The sequence below is a fragment of the Oryctolagus cuniculus genome, chromosome 10 (genome assembly GCF_051225735.1).
Source record: "Oryctolagus cuniculus isolate XC-2025 breed Fujian yellow rabbit chromosome 10, ASM5122573v1, whole genome shotgun sequence".
NCBI classification, from domain to species: Eukaryota; Metazoa; Chordata; class Mammalia; order Lagomorpha; family Leporidae; genus Oryctolagus; species Oryctolagus cuniculus.
The window spans coordinates 115,564,660-115,588,220 of record NC_142876.1 but is presented as its reverse complement, the minus strand read 5'-3'; the positions used below and the strand labels follow the sequence as shown (position 1 = coordinate 115,588,220).

Sequence of the window (23,561 nt, the reverse complement as noted above, 5' to 3'; positions counted from 1 at the left end):
GCATCTCTCCCCTTTTGGGAAAGGAAAGCACCATCACCAGTACAAACCACGTCACAAGCCTATGTGTGCTCATGTCACTTGTTTATAATATGATATCATATCATCCAGAGTTTGGAATGTGACTGTTGAGGATTGTGGTGGGCTTGTGGGGGCAGGAGTGGAGCCCGTCTGTGAAGAGCTGGGCTCCTGGCTCGGGCCAGAGTGCTGCCAAGTGTCGCTCGGTGCTGTTCCAGGTCTGTTCCATGTCTGGCCGCTGAGAGAACCAGTTCTCTTCTGACCCACAAAGTAATCTGAAGGTGGGGCAAACTCAGGATCCCTCTCAGCCCGAAGCTCTGACTGCCTCTTCGACCAGTATCCAAAGGAAAAATCTAGTGAAGACAGAAAAGACAGCTATCAGAACCAGTTAATCAATCAGTTGAACTTACTGTTATTATTTTTCAGTTGCTGCATGTTTTCTTAAAAGCCACCCCCAAGGGATCAGCATTGTAGCATGGCAGGTAAACCTGTAACCTGCAAAGCCAGTCTCACATGTATACTCATTAGTGTCCTGGCTGCTCCATCTCAGATCCATCTCCCTGCTAAGGGCCTGGGAAACGCAGTGGGACATGGCCCAACTGTGTGGGGTCCTGTCAACCATGTGGGAAACCCAGCTGAAGCTCCTGGCTTTGGCCTGGCCCGCCACAGCCATTGTGAGCCTCTGAGGAATGAAGCACCAGATGGAAGATCTCTTTCTCTCTCCAAAACGGACTTACGAAAAAGATAAATAAATCTTTAAAAAAAAAAAAAAGAAAAGCAAAAGCCCAAATTTTCTGGAGAACATGGATGGTAGTAATAAAACCACTTTGTTGGGTGTAACACCAACAAAAATCATGAGAAATCAGGCTAAGAAAAGGGAGTGACTAATTCCAGATGGGTAAAGATTTGGGGAAGACTTGATGGAGATGGCTACTAGGCTTTGGAGACATTGCCCAAAAGGCACTAAAAATAATTCAAGACTGAAATATACAAAAATGGCAAAGTGCAATCATCTGCTTGACATGACAAACTGGGCACTTCACACCAGAACACAAAGGGACCTGTCCAGATTGAGCTTGGTATTTCATCTCTGTTTCTAACAATGGCTCTTGCATTCCTCCTTGAGTTCTGGCTCTCATCAGCTCAAACAGCAGGAACTAAAGTTTTACTGAAAAGATTTTTTTCAAAGATGCATCAGCCACAGTACTCCAAAGACAGGCTGCTGCAGGTACTCTGTGTACTTTACAGAAACATTTGACAGTCAATTTAAACACCCAATGGAACCAGAGGTAAATCCAGGTTAAGACACTGACATGCAGAGCAGGTTCATGTGAACATATGAGATACTGATAGAACCACAGGGTGTATTAGAACTTCCATCTTTTTTTTTTTTTTTTATGATCAGTTATTTTTATCTACTTGAAAGGCACAGCAAGAGAAATAAAGAATGACAGGGACACAAGGAGAGAGATCTTCCAACCATTAATTCACTCCTTAAATGCCTACAGCAGCCAGGGCTGGGGCAGGCCAAAGGCTGGAGCCAAATACGGAATTCCATCTGGGTCTCCTATGAGGATCACAGATGCCTAAGCATCTATGGAATCACCCGGTACTCCCTGGATTCATCAGTAGGAACATGGATGAGAAGCAGTGGTGAGACTCAATTCTAGGCACGACAACAAGGGATGCAGGTACTCCAAGCAGTGGCTTAACTGGCGGTGCTATAACACCTGCCCCTGCTAACCCTCTTAATTCTTTCAAACTGGTTCCCGAAAAGTGTCATTCCAAAGCAGTGAAACCACATGAGGGCAGAATGAATTTGAAACTAACCCCAGCTTCTTCTAAAAAACCCGAGTCTCTGGTCTTCTGTAATCACCAACATCTAGTGTGTGGATGTGGAGAAGAATCAAGTTCAAGGATCTAGAATGTTGTCTAAGCATCAAAGGAGCACTGAAACTCACCAAAATCAGGCTTGGACAAAAAGCGTCCTTTGCAGTGCCCTCCCACTGGAAAAGTGCTACACCTCACAAGCACCTCTCTCACCTTTTCCACGGTCCCACTCCCGCACGTGGGGCACTCCGGGCTTGGTGTCCTTCCTCTCCTGGACAATGACTTCTACTTTGCTACTCTGGGTAGCAGGATGTGTAGGTGGCCCAGGCTCTGGTTCCAGGATCAAGGGTTCAGTAACATCTCCATCTATTTATTGTATGAGAATAAGTATTTTAATAAACCTTAAGGCTATTAAAAAAAAAAAAAAAGCTAATCCTGAAAGGAAAGTGATAACAAATATTTATGGAACAACTATCTATACATCCCAGGCAGAGGATTATTTAAGTATTTTGTACACAATGTCATGTAATTCTTGTAATACTCTCACACAATGATACAAACTGGTAAGAGCCAGAATTCAAATCCAAGACTGGATGAATTTCATATCTCTGCTGTCCCCAAACCAATAATCTAAAGATGAGAAATTCCAAAGTACTCAACTAAAGTAAACAATCTCACACAAAGCAAGAGAGTAAGAATGACAAACAGCTGCAGTTCTTCAATTCTGGTCATATTATAAAAATTCAAAAGAAAACAAGTTTTTAAAAAGCACTGTGGTACCACTGCCTATCTTTTTGGCAATACCAGATGCTTAGGGAACACAGCAAAAATATACAAAACACACAGAGCTTTACAAGTCATAGGGACAGCATTTATATGAAACAAAACAGAGAGTTTCCAAATTCCCAATGTTCCTGGTCTCTTTTCAAAGCAAAACTGCAGTTTTGTTCAGGGGTTAGAAAATGGCCCCTGGCTCTATACAAGGTTTTTGTGAGAGCTGGAGAGGCTCCCATGTCCCTTACTCCCCATACTCCCTTTTTTCCTTTTAACTGAATGTTCCAAGTTTAAATTGGTTTCATAGCCACCTTGCTAGAGAGGCCATTTCCCAGCTTCCGCTGCAAGTAGGGGTGGGCCAGAGAGACTGAGATCTGGCTAGTGAGATGGCACACAGGGGTGGAAAAGGAAGCTGCTTCCTCTTCCATCTCTTTGCCCTTTCTCCTGGGCTGGATCATAAAACAGGATGATAAGCAAGTGTTGACCATAAATGAGAGCAGCACTCTAGAGAAAGGCAGAAACAGCAAGCGGGAGGAAGTCCAGGACTGGATGATCATGTAGGACAGAGCCAGAACCTTTTCTGACACCCACCCACCCAGGTGGGTGTAACAACAGAGGAATAAGCTTCCCAGTAGTTTTGGCCATTCTATGTAGGGGTCTACTTGTTACGGCAGCTTATCCTCTACTCCTATCATAAGCAAGCCTAACCACAGCATTTCCAAGGGAAAATGTGCTTCAAATCAACAACTTCTGCAGCGTAATTGTTTTGTAACTTTTGGTGAGTTTTCTAAGTTTTTTTAATTTTATTTGCTGATATTGTCAATATTTTTAAGAAAATAAATAATGACCAATTAAAAACTACAGCCCTAGATAAATAAGTTAAAGCTAAAACATATAAGCATACTACTATATTTTATCTTAAAATAGCTTAATTCTAAGTTATGAAATTGTGCATCTAAGAAGCAACCCAATGTATCATTTGTTAATATCCTGATCTATGCCCCCAAAATACTTGAATGTAAATCTACATCATCTTGGTAATAAAATGTACTCCTGGCAGTACCTTAATTGTCAACTGCTTACTCAGAGACAAAATGAGAGGGATAATTTCTATATTGCCAGCCCTATTAGTGAGACATCTAAAGTTTTCTCTTTTGAAGCTTTTAAAATTCAAGCCAGGATATACCTCTGTTTTCTTCTTCTCCATCTTCTTTGGATTTCTTCATCTTTTTCTGTCGAAGTTTAGCAAGTCTTGCTTCTAATATAGCCTTTCGCTTTTCTTTTATGTTTTCTCGTTTTGTTCTCTGATCTGTTGTCTAAAAGGAACAGAAAATTAGAAAATTATTGGCTTGAAGACAAATTTGTAATATTTCTGCTACAAGCACAAAATAATATTCTTTTAAAAACAAACTGATTTTCATGCCACCTCCAAAAAGCTACCCTTGAGATCGAGAAACATGAAGATCTATGAAGTTCTCTTACAATAGTCCTTTGAGGGCTTAGGAAGTTAAGTATGAGTTTACAAGGCATCTTGGAAGTCTCAAGATTCAGGAAAACCATCCAGTTCTGCTCTAATCCTTAACTGCTTCTATTTTCTCACCTAGACCATCCCAAAAGTTTTTTTTTTTTTTTTTTTGATAGGCAGAGTGGACAGTGAGAGACAGAGAAAGGTCTTCCTTTTCTGTTGGTTCAACCCCAATGGCCGCTGCAGCTGGTGCACTGCACTGATCCGAGGCCAGGAGCCAGGTGCTTCTCCTGGTCTCCCATGCAGGTGCAGGGCCCAAGCACTTGGGCCATCCTCCACTGCACTCCCAGGCCACAGCAGAGAGCTGGACTGGAAGAGGAGCAGCTGGGACAGAACCGGTGCCCCAACCGGGACTAGAACTTGGTGTGCCCGCGCCACAGGCACCTATTAGCCTATTAAGGCGTGGCACTGGCCAAAAATATCACATTTAAGACATCAAAGTCATGTAGAGTATTTCTGAGCAGTTCTAATGTTAAAGTCTGAACCACCAAAATACTCCAGCAATTGCCTTTTTGCAACCTACAATGGCATTTTGATCATTAATTTTTAAAAAAAGATTTTTATTTATTTATTTGAAAGGCAGAGTCAGAGAGAGACACAGACAGAGAGCGAGATCTTCCATCCACTGGTTCACTCCCCAAATGGCTGCAATGGCTGGAGCTGAGCTGATCTGAAGCCAGGAGCCAGGAATTTCTTCTGGGTTTCCCATGTGGGTTCAGGGGTCTAAGGACTTGAGCCATGTTTGCTGTTTTCCCAGGCACATAAGCAAGTAACTGGACCAAAAGTGGAGCAGCTGGGACTCAAACCAGCAACCCATATGGTATACTGCAGCCGCAAATGGTGGCTTTACTCACTAAACTACAGTGCCAGCCCCTTGATCATCAATTTTTTAAATTCCAGTTTAATTCATTAGATTTTTGTGGCTGTATGTTCCAACAACAAACCAACTACTCAAACCCTTCTGAGCATCAACTTTGAATGTCATCTGTACCTGTTCACGCAGCATCTCTAACGTCTTCATTTGCTTGTTTCTCAACTCTTTGTCTCGGGCAAAGGCAAAATATCCAACACCAAGTTGCCGGGCCTCTGCAATAATTCAACATTATCCAAAAGATTAGATTACCTTGATCAGTAAACTATACACAAAACAAATTTCCTATCAAAGCAAAAAGAAACAGTGTTACTTGGCCCAAGTTTTTTAAAAAAGCAAAAAAAAACCTAAGAACTCATTTTCATCTTATTTGGTGATAAGCATAATGAAGATTCATTAATTCTTCAGCCATAGGCTTTCTCCACTTTTGGAGAATAAAATCTTAGAATATGAGTAGTTTTTAGGCCAAGAAAAGAATAAAGGAGATATCTCAAATTTCCAAAGCAGAAAATTCTGTCAGAGCTTTTGCTTTATGAATACTTCCCTTTGTGTTTGTCACTCATTCAATATATCTATACACATAAAAAGATTTAAAAAGCCACAAGAAAATAATGATACCATTTTCCCGAATATCTTCATAATGAATAGGCCCCACTGGCCTTCTCAGAGCCTCCCTTTCTTCTTCTTCCCATTGCTGGCGCTGAAGTTCTTTTCTCATATCTTCAGATAATAAGGTTTTTTCATTAGCAGGACTGATGAAACTACAAGGAAAACAGAGCAAAAACTATCTTCAGGTAAGGACTGTTGGATCATGGAAAAGAATCCTAAGAACACTATTTAATAAAGAAGATGGTTCTGACCTAAAATATCAACCATCTTAATCACTACTTGAGTACGATGGGATTTTGCCTTGTTTCTATGCTTGATCTTAGCCAAAAGCTTGAGAAGTGATGCCTTGTTACTTTAGACAAAGAACTTTCCTCCCTACATCCTGGTCCTGGACAGGATGGGGGTTGCCCAGGCAAGGAGGAGGAGTCTCTCATCCAGGGGCAAGGAAGCTCCTAACTCTACGGCCCACACAGAGGCTCCTGCCCTTGCACATAGCCAAGGTTCCTGGTCTCCTTTCTTTGTGCTCAGCTCAGGTATACCTGCAGGATCTGAACCTGGAGCAGCTTGCAAAGTATTCACACACAAGTTATCCTTGTCAAGAGCAATTTCTTTCCCTTGGATGTTTTGGCAACAAGTTTCTTAAGCTTGTTTCTGGCCTCAGAGAAAAATGGAATGTTAAGATTCTTACTTCAAAAATATAAGGACTGTGAATCTAAATGTTAATTTTATTCCATTGGATCATGGAAAGGAAACATAAGAACACAATTTAACAAAGACAATTTTAACTTGCCTCACTACCCCACCTACCCATGGGATAACAAAGTGTACTTTCTCAAACCCCTTTCTCCACAAAAGCTAGCTTGCTCTGGGCTCACTCTGTAGCTTTTACTGTGGAATGAGACATCCTTACAACTGAACAGATAGAGTTCCACTTGACCTCATTAGTAACTGGACAATATGGATGGTCAACCACTGGGGTTGTTCCCTGAGTGCATCATATGTGCATGCTAACTACCAAAAAGTACTTCAAAAAACATTATTCTAAATTTTAAAAAGACCTTACTGGAGCAACAAAGACCATTCAGTATAAAACAGCATCTCCCACATAACAACTCCTGTGGTAGCACTGGGGACCTGGGCACATACTTACAGTCTCCCCTGAAGATTCTTATCCATCTCCAGCAGATCTGGCAAATCCTTTCTCATACAGCGCCGGGATCGGCCTAAGGAGTCCACATAATCCACCCTGAAAATAAAGTAAAATGTGAAGGCTTTGACCACCACAAACATGTCCCTAATTCAGGGTTTCAGTTTACAGTGAAGAAATAATATAGCCCTTACTACCAAGAAGACCCCTCAACCTGGGAGGCCACCACCACTGATAAGAAAATGCTTTGTTGGGACTGACACAGTGGCATAGCAGGTTAAGCCACTGCCTGCAGCACAGGCATCCCATATGGGTGCCATTTTGATTCCCAGTTCCCTGCTAATGGCCTGGGAAAGCAGCAGAGATTGGCTCAAGTGTTTGGGCCCCTGCACCCATGTGGGAGACCCAGAAGAAGATTCTGGCTCCCAGCTTCGGTCTGGCCAGCTCTGGCCGATGCAGCCACTTGGGGAGTGAACCAGGGGATGGAAGAAAATCCTCTGTCAAGGGAAACCTGATGCACAAATTCATTGTGCCCTTTCCTGGATCTTTATTTTAGAAACCCTAGAAACTAACCTATCACTTATGGTTCTGATTTCAAAGGGAAGTCATCTATATAGATAAAACCTTGCAGCAGCATCTAAGAGTCACTGTAATCTAGCTGAGATAGTTGCACACGCTTTGTTAGCCTCTTACCTCTGCCAGATACACAGATTCCCCACTTATTCAGTTACTCACAGCCTTCTCAAGTCTCAGTTTTTATTCTTGCCCTTCTTTCTTTTAAATGGTACAGTTTTTCCCAATGAATGAAAAATGTCTTAATGTAAGTTAAGCTATTTTTTTTTGGGGGGGGGGCTCTTTTCAGTTAGCAGCAACCTAAGAACCACACCACACCACACCACACCTCCCTCCCTTTCCTTTTTTTTTTTTTTTTTAAAGATTTTACTTATTTGAAAGGCAGCATTACAAAGAGAAATCAAACATTTGCTGGTTCACTCCTCAAATGGCCACAATGGTAGGGCTGTGGCCAAAGCCTGGTACTTCATCCGTAACTCCCAGGTGGGTGCAGGGGCCCAAACACTTGGGCCATCTTCCACTGCTTTCCCAGGCAAATTAGCAGGGAGCTGGATTGGAAACGCAGCAGCCAGGACTCGATCCAGTGCTCATATAAGATGCCGGCACTGTAGCTGACAGATTAACCTGCCACACGGTAACTCTGGACCTCATACCTCTTTCTTATATTTGTCCAAACTATACAGTAAGTAGACACAGAGAAGCTAAGCAGACAGCAAGAAACAAATGAACAGTTTTAACTTCCTAGAAGAGAAAATATGGACAGATTTTCATAAAAACACTTCATTTACATTGTGATACATCAGATGTTTTATTTTTTAAATTATGGGCAGGGAATCTCAGATAACCTTTAGCAGAGTGCTCAACGGACAGTAAAGAGCCAATAAGCATCAGTTTGAGCAATTCAGTCAGATTTAGCATAAATCTGGCTTCACTTTTTTTTTTAGCAATTTCATTCCTCACTAGTAAAGCTGATTTTAGTTCTTACTATAGTCTTAACACTGATTATCGTAAGAAATAAAACCTCCAACTGCAGAAAGGAATTTATTCCTTCATTTTCTTTTTTCAAAAAATGAGTTATGAAAGAAAACTGACCAGATGGTCTGTGTAATTATTTACAGTATTTCAGGGAGAGATTTTCCACCACCTGGGATTTAAGTACCAAAAGGCTTTTTACAAGCACTTAGAATTTTGGAGCTTAATTTAGAAATAAGAAGTAAGACCAGAACTCCCTCCAGTTCCTCTTTCATCATATGGCAGCATGTAACACATTCAACTACCCTCCAAGCTGTTCCAATCAAAGGCAAATTATTTGCAATCATAGGCATATTAATAAGCACAAACATTATTAAAAGATATTAAACCTCCAAAGGAGATAAGATTTCTGAAATGACAACCAATCACAGTCAAGATGGCAGCCAGCAGCTGCTCTACCCAATGAGCAATCCCTTACTGAACATCCATGACAAAGCCTGACTGTGCTGAGGCTAACACAAGGAGGGCTGCAGTCAAGCCACATTCGAAGCGCTCTGGGAGTTAAGATGAATGCCTGGGAAACACATAATAACAATACTAGGCAGGATAAAAGACTACCAAAAGTTGGCCTCAAATATTTATCTTTCTGGTAATGAGGACTGGCATGTTTCAGTAATAAATCAAAACAAAGACCCAGAGAGCACTGACACGATGTCACAGTAGAAAAATCCACACCTAACCTCAGTCTGCTGTGGCAGTCAGAAACACAGGCCTGCTGAAAACACTGCAAAAAAATCCCCTTCAGGCTCTAAGTGTAATGTTAATGAAACATATGAATTTCCGACTTAGAACTGGGTTCCATCTCTAAAGTCTTATTATGTAAACACAAATATTCCAAAATCTGACAAAATCTGAAACCCTAAACACTTCTGATCTCAGCATTTGCCTTAAGGGATACTCAAGCTGTAAGGGCATTTTCATTCTCGACTCTACTGATACACTGGTCTCTTGGTCTCCTCTATCACTCACCTACACAGATAAAATTCAGAAAAATTTCAGTAATAAAAATTTTTGTTTTAAGGATTTCTTTATCTATTTTAAAAGTCAGAGTTACAGGGAGGAAGAGACACAGAGAGAGATATCTTCCATCTACTGGTTCACTCCCCAAATAGCCACCAACAGCCAGCACTGGGTCAGGCCAAAGCTAAGAGTCAGGAACTTCAGATGGGTCTCCCACATGGGTGACAGAGGCCCAAGTACTCGGGCCATCCTCTGCTGCTTTTCCTGGGCCACTCGCAGGGAGCTGGAGCAGAAGGGACTTGAACTGACATCTATCGCCATCCCAGGCAGTAGCTTTATCCACTACACCACAGTGCTAGCACCTCAGTAGTAAAGTTTGACCAAATAACTGGTTACCTTTCATTACAACAGCTTCTGAGGTAGCTCAGACTACTCATCCTTCCTCAAGGGAATTAAAGAAAACAATCAAAGGAACAAGGCCTAGAATCTCCTCTTACACATGAGGAAACTGGGCCTCAGAGGGCTTAGGGACTTGATCAAGAGCACATTGACAGTAAAAAGGGAGCTGGGGCTGTGCAAAGACCACAAAGTCCACACCACACTGCCAGAAAAGGACACAGCCAGAGGAAAACTGTGTTGACCTTGCCTGTTTTTCTTTACTGGAAACAGATCACAACGTCCCAGATGACAGATCTCTATGATATCTGAACGAGGGCATGGGCAAGGCAGCGGCACATCTAACACGGTCCTGCTTAAGCAGTTCATGACAGCCTGCCAGGCTTATCAACGCCATCTCTACAGAGCTCTGGATTGGTCCCAGAAGTGGGCACATGGCAGCAGCTCAGTCATTATTTGTAAATATTGTCATGATTTCTGCATGCAGCCACCATTTTTATTCATCTAAGAATCTAATCCAATGTAACCCAAAGAGGAGTCTCAAAAGAAAAGAAATCTGGAACAGAAGCTTGGCATGGTAGTCCAAATGGCACTTGGGATGCCTGCACCCTGTACCAAAACGCCTGGGGTCAAGTCCTTGCTCTTTTCCCAATTTCAGCTTCCTGCTAATTCACACCTTGGGAAGCACCAAGTAATGCTACAAGGAGTTGTGCCTCTGCCTCCAACATGGAGACCTCGACTGAATTCCTAGCTTCTGCTTTCAGCCTTGCCCATCAAAGGCTGTTGCAGGAATCTAGGGAGTGAAGTAGATGGGGGAACTCTGTGTGGGACTTCACCTTTCAAATAAATAAAACAAAAAAATAAAAGAAAACCCAGGAAAAATAAGGAGAAATGGTCAGAAAACCAAACAAAATCACTCTCCCAAACTCAGTGTAGGTCTGAGGCTATTACTCCATGTGTTCTGTAATATTACTGACCATTCTTCACTGGGGTCTTGGGGAGGAGGTATGTCGCTTTCAGGCAGAGTTTCTTCATCATCGTCCCTTTCTCTCGCATTTTGAGACTCTTTATTGGCACCCAATGCCTCCATTTCTTTGCGTTTGTCTATGATCTTCTGTGTGAAATCCACAAGATACATATCTTCCACTTCTTCGTCTAGAATGTAAAAATCATTTTCAGACATCAAAGAGTAAAACTACCTGAGACAGACAAGAAGCAGTGACATTCATTGTCTGGTTGATGTCTTCACCCATGAAACACAGAGCCACCCTGACACCCACAGCAGGGCTGCAAATAGGCCACTGCAAACATACTCCACCCAATCTTTGCAAAGCCTTCATTTTTTTTTTTAAAGATAGCCTTTTTTGTACATAATTGTGGTCTACTTAGACTTTGTTTCCTACCTTTGCTTTATTTTTTTTTTTTTTTTTTTTTTTTTTTTTTTTTTGACAGGCAAAGTGGACAGTGAGAGAGAGAGACAGAGAGAAAGGTCTTCCTTTGCCGTTGGTTCACCCTCCAATGGCCACCGCGGCCGGCGCGCTGCGGCCGGCACACCGCGCTGATCCGATGGCAGGAGCCAGGAGCCAGGTGCTTTTCCTGGTCTCCCATGGGGTGCAGGGCCCAAGCACCTGGGCCATCCTCCACTGCACTCCCTGGCCACAGCAGAGAGCTGGCCTGGAAGAGGGGCAACCGGGACAGAATCCGGCGCCCCAACCGGGACTAGAACCCGGTGTGCCGGCGCCGCTAGGTGGAGGATTAGCCTAGTGAGCCGCGGCGCCGGCTTTTTTTTTTTTTTTTTTTAAGATTTATTTACTTGAAAGTCAGAATACACAGAGTGGAGAGGCAGAGAGAAAGAGAGGTGTTCCATCTGCTGGTTCACTCCCCAAGTGGCCACCAATGGCCGGAGCTGCGCCGATCCAAAGGCAGGAGCCAGGAGCTTCCTCCAGGTCTCCTACACGGGTGCAGGGGCCCAAGGACTTGGGCCATCTTCCACTGCTTTCCCAGACCACAGCAGAGAGCTCAATCAGAAGTGGAGCAGACAGGACTAGAACCAGTACCCACATGGGATACTGGCACTGCAGGCGGCAGCTTTACCCACTACGCCACAGCGCCAGCCCCTACCTTTGCTTTGTTATCTGTCCTTTTCCAGCACCTGATGACACTCACCATGAGCAAGGAGGCAGAGAATCTGGCTCCCACTGTGTTTGTCTAGCCCCTCCCAGCATCTGGCACTGGGCAGTTGGTAAATAATGCTGCTTTTCCCTGTGCAGCATTAAAAGTAAAATTATAATCTGATTCTGAATAATACTCTATTCTTATAGTTATTTTAGCAAATAATAACTATAAGGCTAGATGAATTATAGAGATAAAGAAGTATAACTCATTATACTTACCTATAAAGTCTCCTTTAGTCATTTTTTCATATAACTTGGCTTTTTCTTCCAATTTCTCCCTGGGGGAAAAACACAAGCATTAAAAATAGTCCTACAACTGTCTCTCCTGAGGACACTGCCCCACCCTCAGCCTGACAGCTGCCATCTGCCTACTTGGTCAAAAAATGACAAGGTAGCTTCAACAGGTGCTGATCCTGCCTGTCCCAAGCGGATCCTCAGATCCACTGTCTGCTCTGCCAATTAAAAGTTCCATGAGGCCGGCGCCGCGGCTCACTAGGCTAATCTTCCGCCTAGCGGCACCGGCACATGGGGTTCTAGTCCCGGTCAGGGCGCCGGATTCTGTCCCAGTTGCCCCTTTTCCAGGCCAGCTCTCTGCTGTGGCCAGGGAGTGCAGTGGAGGATGGCCCAGGTGCTTGGGCCCTGCACCCCATGGGAGACCAGGATAAGTACCTGGCTCCTGCCATCGGATCAGCGCGGTGCACCGGCCACAGCACGCCGGCCACGGCGGCCATTGGAGGGTGAACCAACGGCAAAAGGAAGACCTTTCTCTCTGTCTCTCTCTCTCACTGTCCACTCTGCCTGTCAAAAAATTAAAAAGAAAAAAAAAAAAGTTCCATGAGAGGGCCGGCGCCGTGGCTCACTAGGCTAATCCTCCGCCTAGCGGCGCCGGCACACCGGGTTCTAGTCCCGGTTGGGGCGCCGGATTCTGTCCCGGTTGCCCCTCTTCCAGGCCAGCTCTCTGCTGTGGCCAGGGAGTGCAGTGGAGGATGGCCCAGGTGCTTGGGCCCTGCACCCCATGGGAGACCAGGAAAAGCATCTGGCTCCTGGCTCCTGCCATCGGATCAGCGCAGTGCGCCGGCCGCGGTGGCCATTGGAGGGTGAACCAACGGCAAAGGAAGACCTTTCTCCCTGTCTCTCTCTCTCACTGTCCACTTTGCCTGTCAAAAAAAAAAAAAAAAAAAAGTTCCATGAGAGCATGGCCCGTGTTATCCTCCATGCCACCGTGTCCTGATGCCTAAAGTAACACCTGGCACACAGCAGGTACTCACTCAATATTGGAGGAAGGAATGAATGGACTGAGATTAAGATTCTAACAATATAATTTAATTGCCAAATGCAACTTAAACTACATGCAAAAAAATACCCAGAGATGTATGTGAACAAAAACATCGTCTATGTAGCCTTCTAAAAGGATTACCAAGTTCAAGTCCAAACTCTTAGCCTCTTTGCACACACTGATCCTGAGGATGCTTACTTTTCAGTGGGCATAGCTCAGACAGGAGACTATCAATTCTTTATTCTACAAAGAGTTACTGATGATTAAGCGAAGCCCCAAAGAACTCATCTCAGCTTTCTTTTGTGGATGACCACACTTAATCATAAAGGGTAATTTCATTTCTAATGGAATTCAGAAACTGTAACATCTCTGGGTCACATAGCTGTGTGCTCTGGAACAAATTACTTAATCTTTCTTTGCCGCAGTTCCCACAAAGCCACAGGAAAACAAAACAAGAACAAAAAACCAGCATTGCTTCCTAGGGTTGTCATGAAGATTAGTAAGATAATACACACAAAACATGCCATCAGTGACATCATCTTCCTCATCACCTATGTCAGAAAGATCCCGCTTCTACTTTACATAGTCATTCAGTAAGTATTTATTGTAGGCCTCCTATGTACAAAGCACGGTTTTACATAACAGAATCCCAGCTCTCATGGAGTTTCCATTCTAGATGGGGAGACAATAAATACATCAGTGGCAAAAGAACATTTAACAATGCAAAGTACCAGGGAAGAAATAAAGGCAGGAGGTGGCAATAAATGCCCCTTGTCCACATTAATGGAGTGCTCCACGGACTGGCTTAGTCCTACTGTGCTTCTAATAAGTTACATGGCTCTATTTTTAAAAGGGTCCTAATGTAGCAAGTTGTATCATTACAGAATCTTACTATCTCAATGAAAACTTTTAAAAACATTTAAAAAGCAAACAAAACACAAACAAGTGGTGTCTGACTAGAGCACCCCGGCGGTATTTTGTTGACTTACATAGGTACTTAGGGGAAACCTCTCTGAAGGTGACAACTTAGCTGAGGCTTGCACAGCAAGAACAGCCAACCAGAAGAGGACTGGGAAGTAGGGTGAGGCAAGACAGGCCTCACCTGTCTCAGATGAAGTGGAAATGAGCTTGACATATTTAAGGAAGGACAGTGTGGCCGAGGCTGCTGGACCGAGAGAGGAGTGCAGATAAAGACAGACACACAAGAGTAAGGGCAAGTGGGAAAGGATGAGGCATCTCAAGTGGTGTAAAAGCAGGTTTCACGAGAGATTTCTACTTCTGAACTGCACTGACATTCCGTAACAGAAGTATTCATTTTAGGAGATCTCTACTGTGAACAGTGTAATAAAAGATTGTATTGGCCGGCGCCGTGGCTCAATAGGCTAATCCTCCACCTGCGGTGCCGGCACATGGGGTTCTAGTCCCAGTAGGGCGCCGGATTCTGTCCTGGTTGCTCCTCTTCCAGTCCAGCTCTCTGCTGTGGCCCGGGAGTGCAGTGGAGGATGGCACAAGTGCTTGGGCCCTGCACCCGCATGGGAGACCAGGAGAAGCACCTGGCTCCTGGCTTCGGATCAGCGTGGTGCGCCTGCCGCAGCAGCCATTGTGGGGTGAACCAACAGAAAAGGAAGACCTTTCTCTCTCTGTCTCTCTCTCACTGTTTACTCTGCCTGTCAAAAAAAAAGATTGTACTAACACAGTGTACTAAAAAAAGTGTGAAGTTTGTTTTAAATAAAAATATGTGATTTTGAATTTTTCTGTAAAAAAACAAGTAAATCACCAAGATCAAGCAAGAGGTCAGAACATGGCCGCTAGATTTAAAAGAAAGGATGACATTAACGACTTTCAAGAAGGATTTCTCTAGTAAGAAAGAATCCAGACTGCAAGTGCTGGGCACTTACAGTCATCCCACTAGGTGTCCAACACTCTTGTACCTACTTCAATTCCCAAAAGGACTTCATGAGCTAAGCAGTAACCCCTTCATTCATTCAGCAGTATAGAAAGATTCTTGATTGACAGGTAACTTGTCCAGGGCCTTGCCTTACTCCTCATGGGAGAAGCCTGTCACTGTCCCGGCTGTTCTGAGCTCTGGGAAAGTCAAACATCCCACAAACCATGGATAGGTTTGACTCCTCCTGAACACGCTAAAACCAAAGGACTACCTAAAATATGCATAGAGGGAGCAAAGAAGGTGCCGAGACAAACTCTGGTATACAGAATAAAATAATAAAAGTCCATGGCACCTTTAACACACAGTCTCACATAGTCTCACACATACTGAGACTATGTCCAGGAGTGAGAAAGAAGTCTCAAAAATGATTGTATCTTTTCAGCTCAGGTCTTTTGGGGACAGGTCAAACTCTAAGGAAAACAAGCCCCTAAATGGGCTAACAGTCTCCTTTCTAGTTTTACACCCAAAGAGTTGAACATCTTTATCAAACACTGGGTGCACCTGCAGAGTTTCTATTGTGTAGTGTGTCCCAAAGCATGTGAGGCCATCAGCACAGACACTACCTCTCAGGATAATCTCAGAGTTGAGGATGATACTGTCTCTTCTTTATAGAACACAACCAGCTAATAAATGGAATGAAACAATAATAAAGGAAAGGGGCTGGCGCTGTGGAACAGCGGGTTAAAACCCTAGCCTGAAGTGCTGGCATCCCATATGGGCGCCGGTTCTAGTCCTGGCTGCTCCTCTTCTGATCCAGCTCTCTGCTATGGCCAGGGAAAGCAGCAGAAGATGGCCCAAGTCCTTGGGCCCCTGCACCCGCATGGGAGACCGGAAGAAGCTCCTGGCTCCTGGTTTCAGATCGACGCAACTCCGGCTGTTGCGGCCATCTGGGGAGTAAACCAGCAGATGGAAGACCTCTCTCTTTCTGTGTCTACCGCTCTCTGTTATCTCTGTCTTTCAAATAAATAAAATAATCTTTAAAAAAAAATAAATAAAGGAAGAATGAAACCATCAGAAAACCCATCGGGGCCAGTGTAGTGGCATCACAGGTAAAGCTGCCAGCGGCACTAGCATCCCATACAGACATCAATTTGAGTACTGGCTGCTCCACTTCTGATCCAGCTCCCTGCTAATAAGGCTGGGAAAGTAGTGGAAGATAACCCAAGTATTTGGGCCCCTGTACCCACGTTGGAGCCCCAGATGGAGTTCTTGGCTCTTGGTTCAGCTTGGCCCAGCCCTTGCTGTTGCAGCCTTGTGGCAAGTAAACCAGTAGATAGACGTTCTCTCTCTCTTCTCTCTATAACTCTGCCTTTCAAACAAAATAAGTATACCTTTAAAATAAATAAACCCATCATTTTTTTGAAGATTTTATTTATTTATTTGAAAGGTAGAGTTACAGATAATGAGAGGGAGAGACAGAGAGAAAGATCTTCCGTCCACTGGTTCACTCCCCAATTGGCCGCAACAGCTGCAGCTGAGCCAATCCAAAGCCAGGAGCCAGGAGCTTCTTCTGGTCTCCCATGTGGGTGCAGAGGCCCAAGGACTTGAGCCATCTTCTACTGCTTTCCCAGGCCATAGCAGACAGCTGGATTGGAAGAGGAGCAGCTGGGACTAGAACGTGTGCCCATATGGGATGCTGGCACCGCAGGCGGAGGATTAACCTACTGCGTCACAGTGCTGGCCCCAACCCATCATTTTTAAATAATCCATTTAATATTTGATTATTAGCAAATTTCATCAACGATGACAAACTACTGTGCAGAAATGTGCTAGTGGGCTGGTGCTGTGGCACGGCAGGTAAAGTGGCTGCCTACAGTGATGCTGGCATCCCCTATGGGCGCCAGCTCAAGAACTGGCTGCTCCACTTCCAATCCAGCTCCTTGTAATGTGCCTGGGAAAGCAACGGAAGACAGTCCCAGGTGCTTGGGCCCCTGCACCCATGTGGGAGATTCAGGTAAAGCTCCAGGCTCCTGGCTTCAGTCTGGCCCCAGCCCCAGCCACTGCAACCATTTGGGAAGTGAACCAAAAGATGGAAGATCTCTTTCTCTCTCTCTCTCCCTGTGTGTGTGTGTCTTCCTCTCTCTGTGTAACTCTGAACTTCAAATAAATGAATAAATCTTAAAAAAAAAAAAACACAAATATGCTGGTGAATCAGATTTTCACATTCTCAAAGTTTCTCTCCTCAGATTACACAACAGAATGCAGCAGACCTATCTTACCAAGCCATCAAATGCACCTTCCACACGCCATTCATGGAAAGGACACACCAGCTACAAAGACTTCTCTTACCAGACATACTTAATGGGACTCTGAAATCAGCTGGGAGACACTGTACAAATAACTGGCTTAGAACCTTCAAAAGCGTCAATGACATGGAAGATAACAACAAGCTGAGGAAGTTGCTGCAGATGAAGAGACCTAAGAAATTTCACAATCAAATGCAATGGGTAATTTGAATCCTGGTTTGAAGTTTTAAAACGTTAGAAAAGATATAATTGTATTGAGACAACTGATAAAATCTGAATAAGGAGCATATACTAGATAATATTATTTTATATAGTTAGATTTGGTCTGGCGCTGTGGCACAGTGGGTTAAAGCCCCAGTCTGCATTGCCAGCATTCCATATGGGCGCCAGTTTGATTCCTGGCTGCTCCACTTCTGATCCAGCTCTCTGCTATGGCCTGGGAAATCAGTAGAATATGGTCCAAGTGCTTGGGCCCCTGCACCCAAGCATTGCAGCCATTTGGGGAGTGAATCAGCAGATGGAAGACCTCTCTCTATGCCTCTGCCTCTCTGTAACTCTGCCATTCAAATAAGTCTTAAAAAAAATGGTGAAATTTCTAGGGTATGATAGAAGTATTATGGTTGTGGGAGAAATGTCCTTGTTTTTTTAAGACTTATGCTGGCTGGCGCTGCGGCTCACTAGGCTAATCCTCTGCCTTGCGGCGCCAGGACACCGGGTTCTAGTCCCGGTTGGGGCGCCGGGTTCTGTCCCGGTTGCCCCTCTTCCAGCACAGCTCTCTGCTGTGGCCAGGGAGTGCAGTGGAAGATGGCCCAAGTGCCTGGGCCCTGCACCCCATGGAAGACCAGGATAAGTACCTGGCTCCTGCCATCGGATCAGCGTGGTGTGCTGGCCGCAGCGCACTGGCCGCGGCGGCCATTGGAGGGTGAACCAACGGCAAAGGAAGACCTTTTTTCTGTCTCTCTCTCTCACTGTCCACTCTTGCCTGTCAAAAAAAAAAAAAAAAAAAAAATTTATGCTGAAATATTTCATGGTTAATTGTCATCATGCGGGGGCCGGAGCTGTGGCGCAGAGGGTTAATGCCCTGGTCTGAAACGCTGGCATCCCATATGGGTGCCAGTTCGAGACTCGGCTGCTCCACTTCCAATCCAGCTCTCTGCTATGGCTTGGAAAAGCAGTAGAAGATGGCCCAAGGCCTTGGGCCCCTGTACCCACGTGGGAGACCCGGAAGAAGCTCCTGGCTCCTGGCTTTGGATTGGCACAGCTCTGGCCATTACAGTCAATTGGGGAATGAACCACTGGATGGAAGACTTTCTCTCTCTCTCTCTTTTTCTCCCTCTCTCTCCCTCTCTTCTCTCGGTGTAACTCTGACTTGCAAATAAATAAATAAATCTTTAAAAAAAAAGTATCATCATGCTTCACAAAGATTCTCCATACACGTTTAGAGGGAGAAAAACAGAGGGAAATGGAGAGATATGAGAAGGGCAGAGGGAGAAAGGGAGGTAGACAAGGAGGCAAAGAGGCAACAACAGAAAGCAAATGTGGCAGTGGCAAGATGTTAATCTGTGAATTTAGGTGAAGAATATTACAATGTTCACTGTAACCTTCTCTCAGTTATTCTATTGTTTTGAAGTTTGTCAAAATTTACAAGTTGGGTAAGACATTTAGAGTTTCTCAATACTGATGTCATACCACCTAGCTCTGAACCATACCACACAGACACTTTTTTAAAAATCTGCTCATAATCTTAGTGTCTAACAAAGGGTCAAAAGAAGATTCTTTGTATCTTTTCAACTGAGACTACATCCTATCTTTTTATAAAACCACAGATACAGGGATTAGCACAGAACAGCAGGCAAAGCTGCTGCCTGTGGGTGCCAATTCCAATCTCGGCTGTTCCCCTCCCAACCCAGCTCCCCACTAAAGGCCTAGGAAAAGCAGCAGAAGACGGCCCAAGTCCTTGGGCCCCTGCTACCCACATGGGAAACCTGAAAGAAGCGCCTGGCTTCAGCCTGGTCCAATACTAGCCACTGCAGCCATTTGGGGAGTGAACCAGCAGATGGAAGACCTCTCTCTCTGTTTCTTCCTCTCTGTCTCTCTTTCAAATAAATAAATAAATCTTAAAAAAAAAAGACCAAATACATCTGCACATAATGCTATTTTTGGAGTATTCACGCTACTAGGGTATTTGACTGGAAGGATGCTAAAAATCAAATCTATAAATCAAGAAATAAAATCTGAACTTTCACCCCATGGTTTAGGCACCTCAAAGGTCACCACACTTATCAGTGACCACGTTCACCTTGCTTTGTCCAAGGTCTTCTGTTCCTCAAGCTTCTGCTCAGCATCCTTCTCGGCTCTAGCAGACACTCCTGCATTCTGCTTCTTCCAGACACTTGGCTTCTGGGGAAAGTGAAAGGACAGAGTGCTACCAGGTGACTACAACAAAAATCATTTTGTGCACTAGGACAAAGGGAGAGAAGGAGCTCACTCAGCCTTATGAATCAGGATCTTCCAACAGGGAACCTCGCTCCTACACACACAATGGCTGTACACAGCAAACCTGACAAACAGTCCCAAATTATATAAAGAATTTATATGTTTTACATAAAGAATTTACTTATACAAAGGCATAAAGTTCCTCCTCTGCTACCTTTGATTTGCTAAATGATTATAGAGTAATTCAAGATTCTAATGAAAATACACATATTACAGAGAACTAGTAAAACAAATAGTATATACCATAACTGATGAAACTGGAAAAGTATTCACACCTCTTAGAGATCCTGATATTCTCTGCTATACTTCCATCTTATCTAATTGTTTATGTCTATATGAATATATAACACCTATAAAATCAGATAATCTTCCATAACAATGTATATAATCTTGTTAGTAAGAAGTGCTAAGGAATTAGAGTATTATCCTGTGCCTTTAGTATTCTTAATTTCCATTTCAACATTTAAAAGTTACATGCAGATGCTATGATACAAAATAGGGTTATTTCCTTCATAATTACATGTGTGGGACCACTGACATTTTGCGAAACCTGAAGCATGGTAACAATTCTCTCATTTGTGGAATCAATGGAGATAATCAGGTCTTATTTTTACCTTATGAATTGTTTTTGGTTTTCCCAAAACTCCAGAATCTTTTCGAAGTTTCTCCTGTTTGAATTCTTCTTGTTTTCGGAAAAGTTCAGCCTTAAGATCTACTAACTAGAATAAAACCAAGAAGGAAAAAAATATTTCAATCAACTATAGCAAGTGATCAGATTGCTAAATTATTATTAAACTCCAAGCAAGATGTCAAGTTCCTTTAAATGGACAAAAAATGGATATAAACTTAAATGATTAAATATAAAATCCAGTACAAAATTAAATTAAGTCATAAGCTCTGTTTCAAACACATTTCTGCTCTACCTTTCAACACTCCAGGCTTTCTCTGAGCAAAGGGAGAGTGAGAAAGCAAATACATACATGAAATGCAGGGCTGGTTCTGTGCCATAGCAGGTAGAGTCACCGCCTGCAGTGCTAGCATCTTATATGGGCACCAGTTCGAATTCCGGCAGCTCCACTTCCAATCCAGCTCTCTGCTATGGCCTGGGAAGGCAGTGGAAGATGGCCCAAATCCTTGGGCCCCTGCACCCACATGGAGACCTGGAAGAAGCTCCAGGTTTCCAGCTCTGGATGGGCTCAGCTCAGGCTGTTGCAGCCATTTGGAGAGTGAACCAGCAGATGGAAGACATCTCTCTCTGTCTCTGTCTTTCAAATAAAAAAATAACTCTTCAAGAAATACATAAATCAATAAATGAAACGCACATCCTTTAGACTCAAAGTTATCAGGCACCTTCTCCCTGACTGGCACTCCATTTGGCCTCTTCATGTGGTAATCTCATTACATCATCACAACAATTTATTTTCTTGACAGGAAAATGTTTTCATTCAGTAATTATTTGATCACTCAGTTTGTGCCTGGCACCTAATCCCAAGGAAGAGGCCACACACATGATTCAGACGTACTTCCTGCCTCCAAGAGCCTAGGATCTAATAAGGGTGATTTATAATACCAATTAAATGTAATCAGTGTAATCGAAGACTTTAAGGTGGAACAAAACTGCCTCAAAGTTCAGATAAGGGAGTATTTCTTTCTGTCTGGGGGCGATCAAAGTTTGAGCTGACCCTTGAATGACAGGCAAGGTTTCAACAGCTAACAGCTAAAGCAGACCAAGAGATAAGAATAGCTCTAAGCCTGGCTTACCACATGGTTTGCAACTCACAATGGTTCAACTCGCAATTTTTCAATTTATGATGGCACAGGAAAGCAAAAAGCATTCAGCAGGAACAGTACTTGGAATTGTGGATTTGGATCCTTCCAGGGCTAGCGCTATGTGGCCTGGTCCCGTCTCAGAAGTCGGGCAGCAGAGAACACAGCTGCCAGTCAGCACTGTGACTCTGAGGGGAAACACCCAACACTCTACAGTGCCCTGGGCCCCCAAGCCATCAGCTTTGCTAGGCCAGGTGCGCTCAATGATTTTTGCACATGTTATTTTCAACCTATGAGGGGTTTACTGGGATCCAACCCCAGTGTAAGCTGGGGAGCATCTGCATGCTGTCTCAGAAGCTGTAAGTGTAACGGAATCACAGTGTTCAAAGGGAAAAGGACAGGGCCAGGGCCGCTGAGTGAAGATTCGTGCCTGCCTTCACCTCCCTCAGCCCCCGCTCCCATGTCTGCTGCAGCACTGCTCACAACAGACGAGACCCAGAACCGAGGGAGGGGCCATCATCTCAGGGACCGATCAAGAAAACGAGATACACGGACACCACGCAATGCTACTTGGCCATAAAAAGGGATGAGATCCTGTCATTTCCAACAACGTGGATGAGACCGGAGGTCGTGGAAAATGACGCCAGTCGGGCACAGAAAGACCAGACCCACGTGATCGCACTCACAGGTGGACTCTAAAAAAGTTAACTGCATAGAAGCTGCGAGTAGACAGCGACCATCAGAGGCTGGGGGTGGGGGCGGGGAAGGCTGGTTGGTAAGAGCTCCTCGGGCAGGAGCAAGAAGTTTCGGGGCTCTACCACACAGCAGGGCGACTATCGATAATGACCATGGGCTGTTTCTTTTCCGAAACAAACAACTACAAAAAAGATTTTGAACGTTTTCACCATGGAGAAATGCTACATGTTGGGGGAGACACGTCTGTTAACGCTGACATTACACAACGTACGCTTGCGCGGAAACGCCACAGAGTATCCCATAAATATAAATTAGAAAATTAAAAAAAAAAAAATTTTTAAAGGAAGCAGAACCACCCCAAACAGTTTACCCCGTCGGACCTCCCAGCTCCCGGGCGGCGCTTCGCTCGCGAGCCCGGCCCGGGTCTCCGCAGCCGGACACGGCTGCCGCGCCCGGGCCCCGCGGGAAGGGAGCCCGCGCTCGGCGCGGGGCTCAGGGCAGACGCCTGGGCGCGGCACGCCGGCGGCAACGAGCCGGCTCGGGAGCCCCTGCGTTATTAAGCCGGCCAGGCCCGTCGGGAGAGAGAAGGCCAGCGCCCCGTTCCTGAGGGAAGAGGCCAGGTCTGGGTCCCGAGCGGAGAGACAAGCTGGACGGAGACATGGGGACCCCGAGGCCTGTAGCATCACCTAGCTGTACTTACCGAAGAGGCTGCAACGTCCAGAGGCTTTTTCCTCCGATCCATAGTGGCGCCGGAGCGTCCCGGCCCACCGCCAGCTCTTCCTGAAGTCCCTCGGGTCTCACAGACTTACTTCCGGCGCAACCGGAAGTAGCTTTGACAGCGACTCTAAATCCCCGACGTCGGCGCCATCTTGTGAAGGTCTTAATGTGTGGCGCGTTTTACGTTCGCCGCCATATTGGGAAGGTAAGAGGGTGCCCGTGTTAGAGGACGGACTAGCGTTGGCGCCATCTTGAGAGAGGCTTTCCTTGCAAGGGACACCAACCATCTTGAGTGGGGAATGGGCGAGAGATGTGGATGGCGCCATCTTGAGGAGGGCCTGATAAATTCAAGATCTTCAGAATGGAAACAGCCGCTTAGGAGATTCGCAAAAATCCAAAACTTTGGAAGACTTGCTTTGTGCGAGGTCCTGTCTGGTGCTTTTCACGTGTTGATTAGTGGACTCTCGCAAAAGTCGTATTGGAGTAAATCCGTATTGCAGTATTGTCTT

The 23,561-nt window shown here is 44.7% G+C and overlaps 1 protein-coding gene across 1 annotated transcript; it reads right to left on the bottom strand.

The window, feature by feature from the left end:
* Window positions 1-64: 64 nt before the first annotated feature.
* CCDC174 (coiled-coil domain containing 174) lies at window positions 65-23,134 on the bottom strand. Its single transcript, XM_051852571.3, has 11 exons — window positions 23,036-23,134; window positions 20,487-20,591; window positions 19,676-19,776; window positions 12,126-12,184; window positions 10,710-10,887; window positions 6,775-6,870; window positions 5,634-5,776; window positions 5,136-5,230; window positions 3,806-3,935; window positions 2,059-2,211; window positions 65-368 (listed from the first exon to the last, which is right to left on the bottom strand). The coding sequence occupies exons 1-11, from the start codon at window positions 23,075-23,077 to the stop codon at window positions 70-72; spliced, it is 1,401 nt and encodes a 466-aa protein (XP_051708531.2). The 5' UTR covers window positions 23,078-23,134; the 3' UTR covers window positions 65-69.
* Window positions 23,135-23,561: the final 427 nt, after the last annotated feature.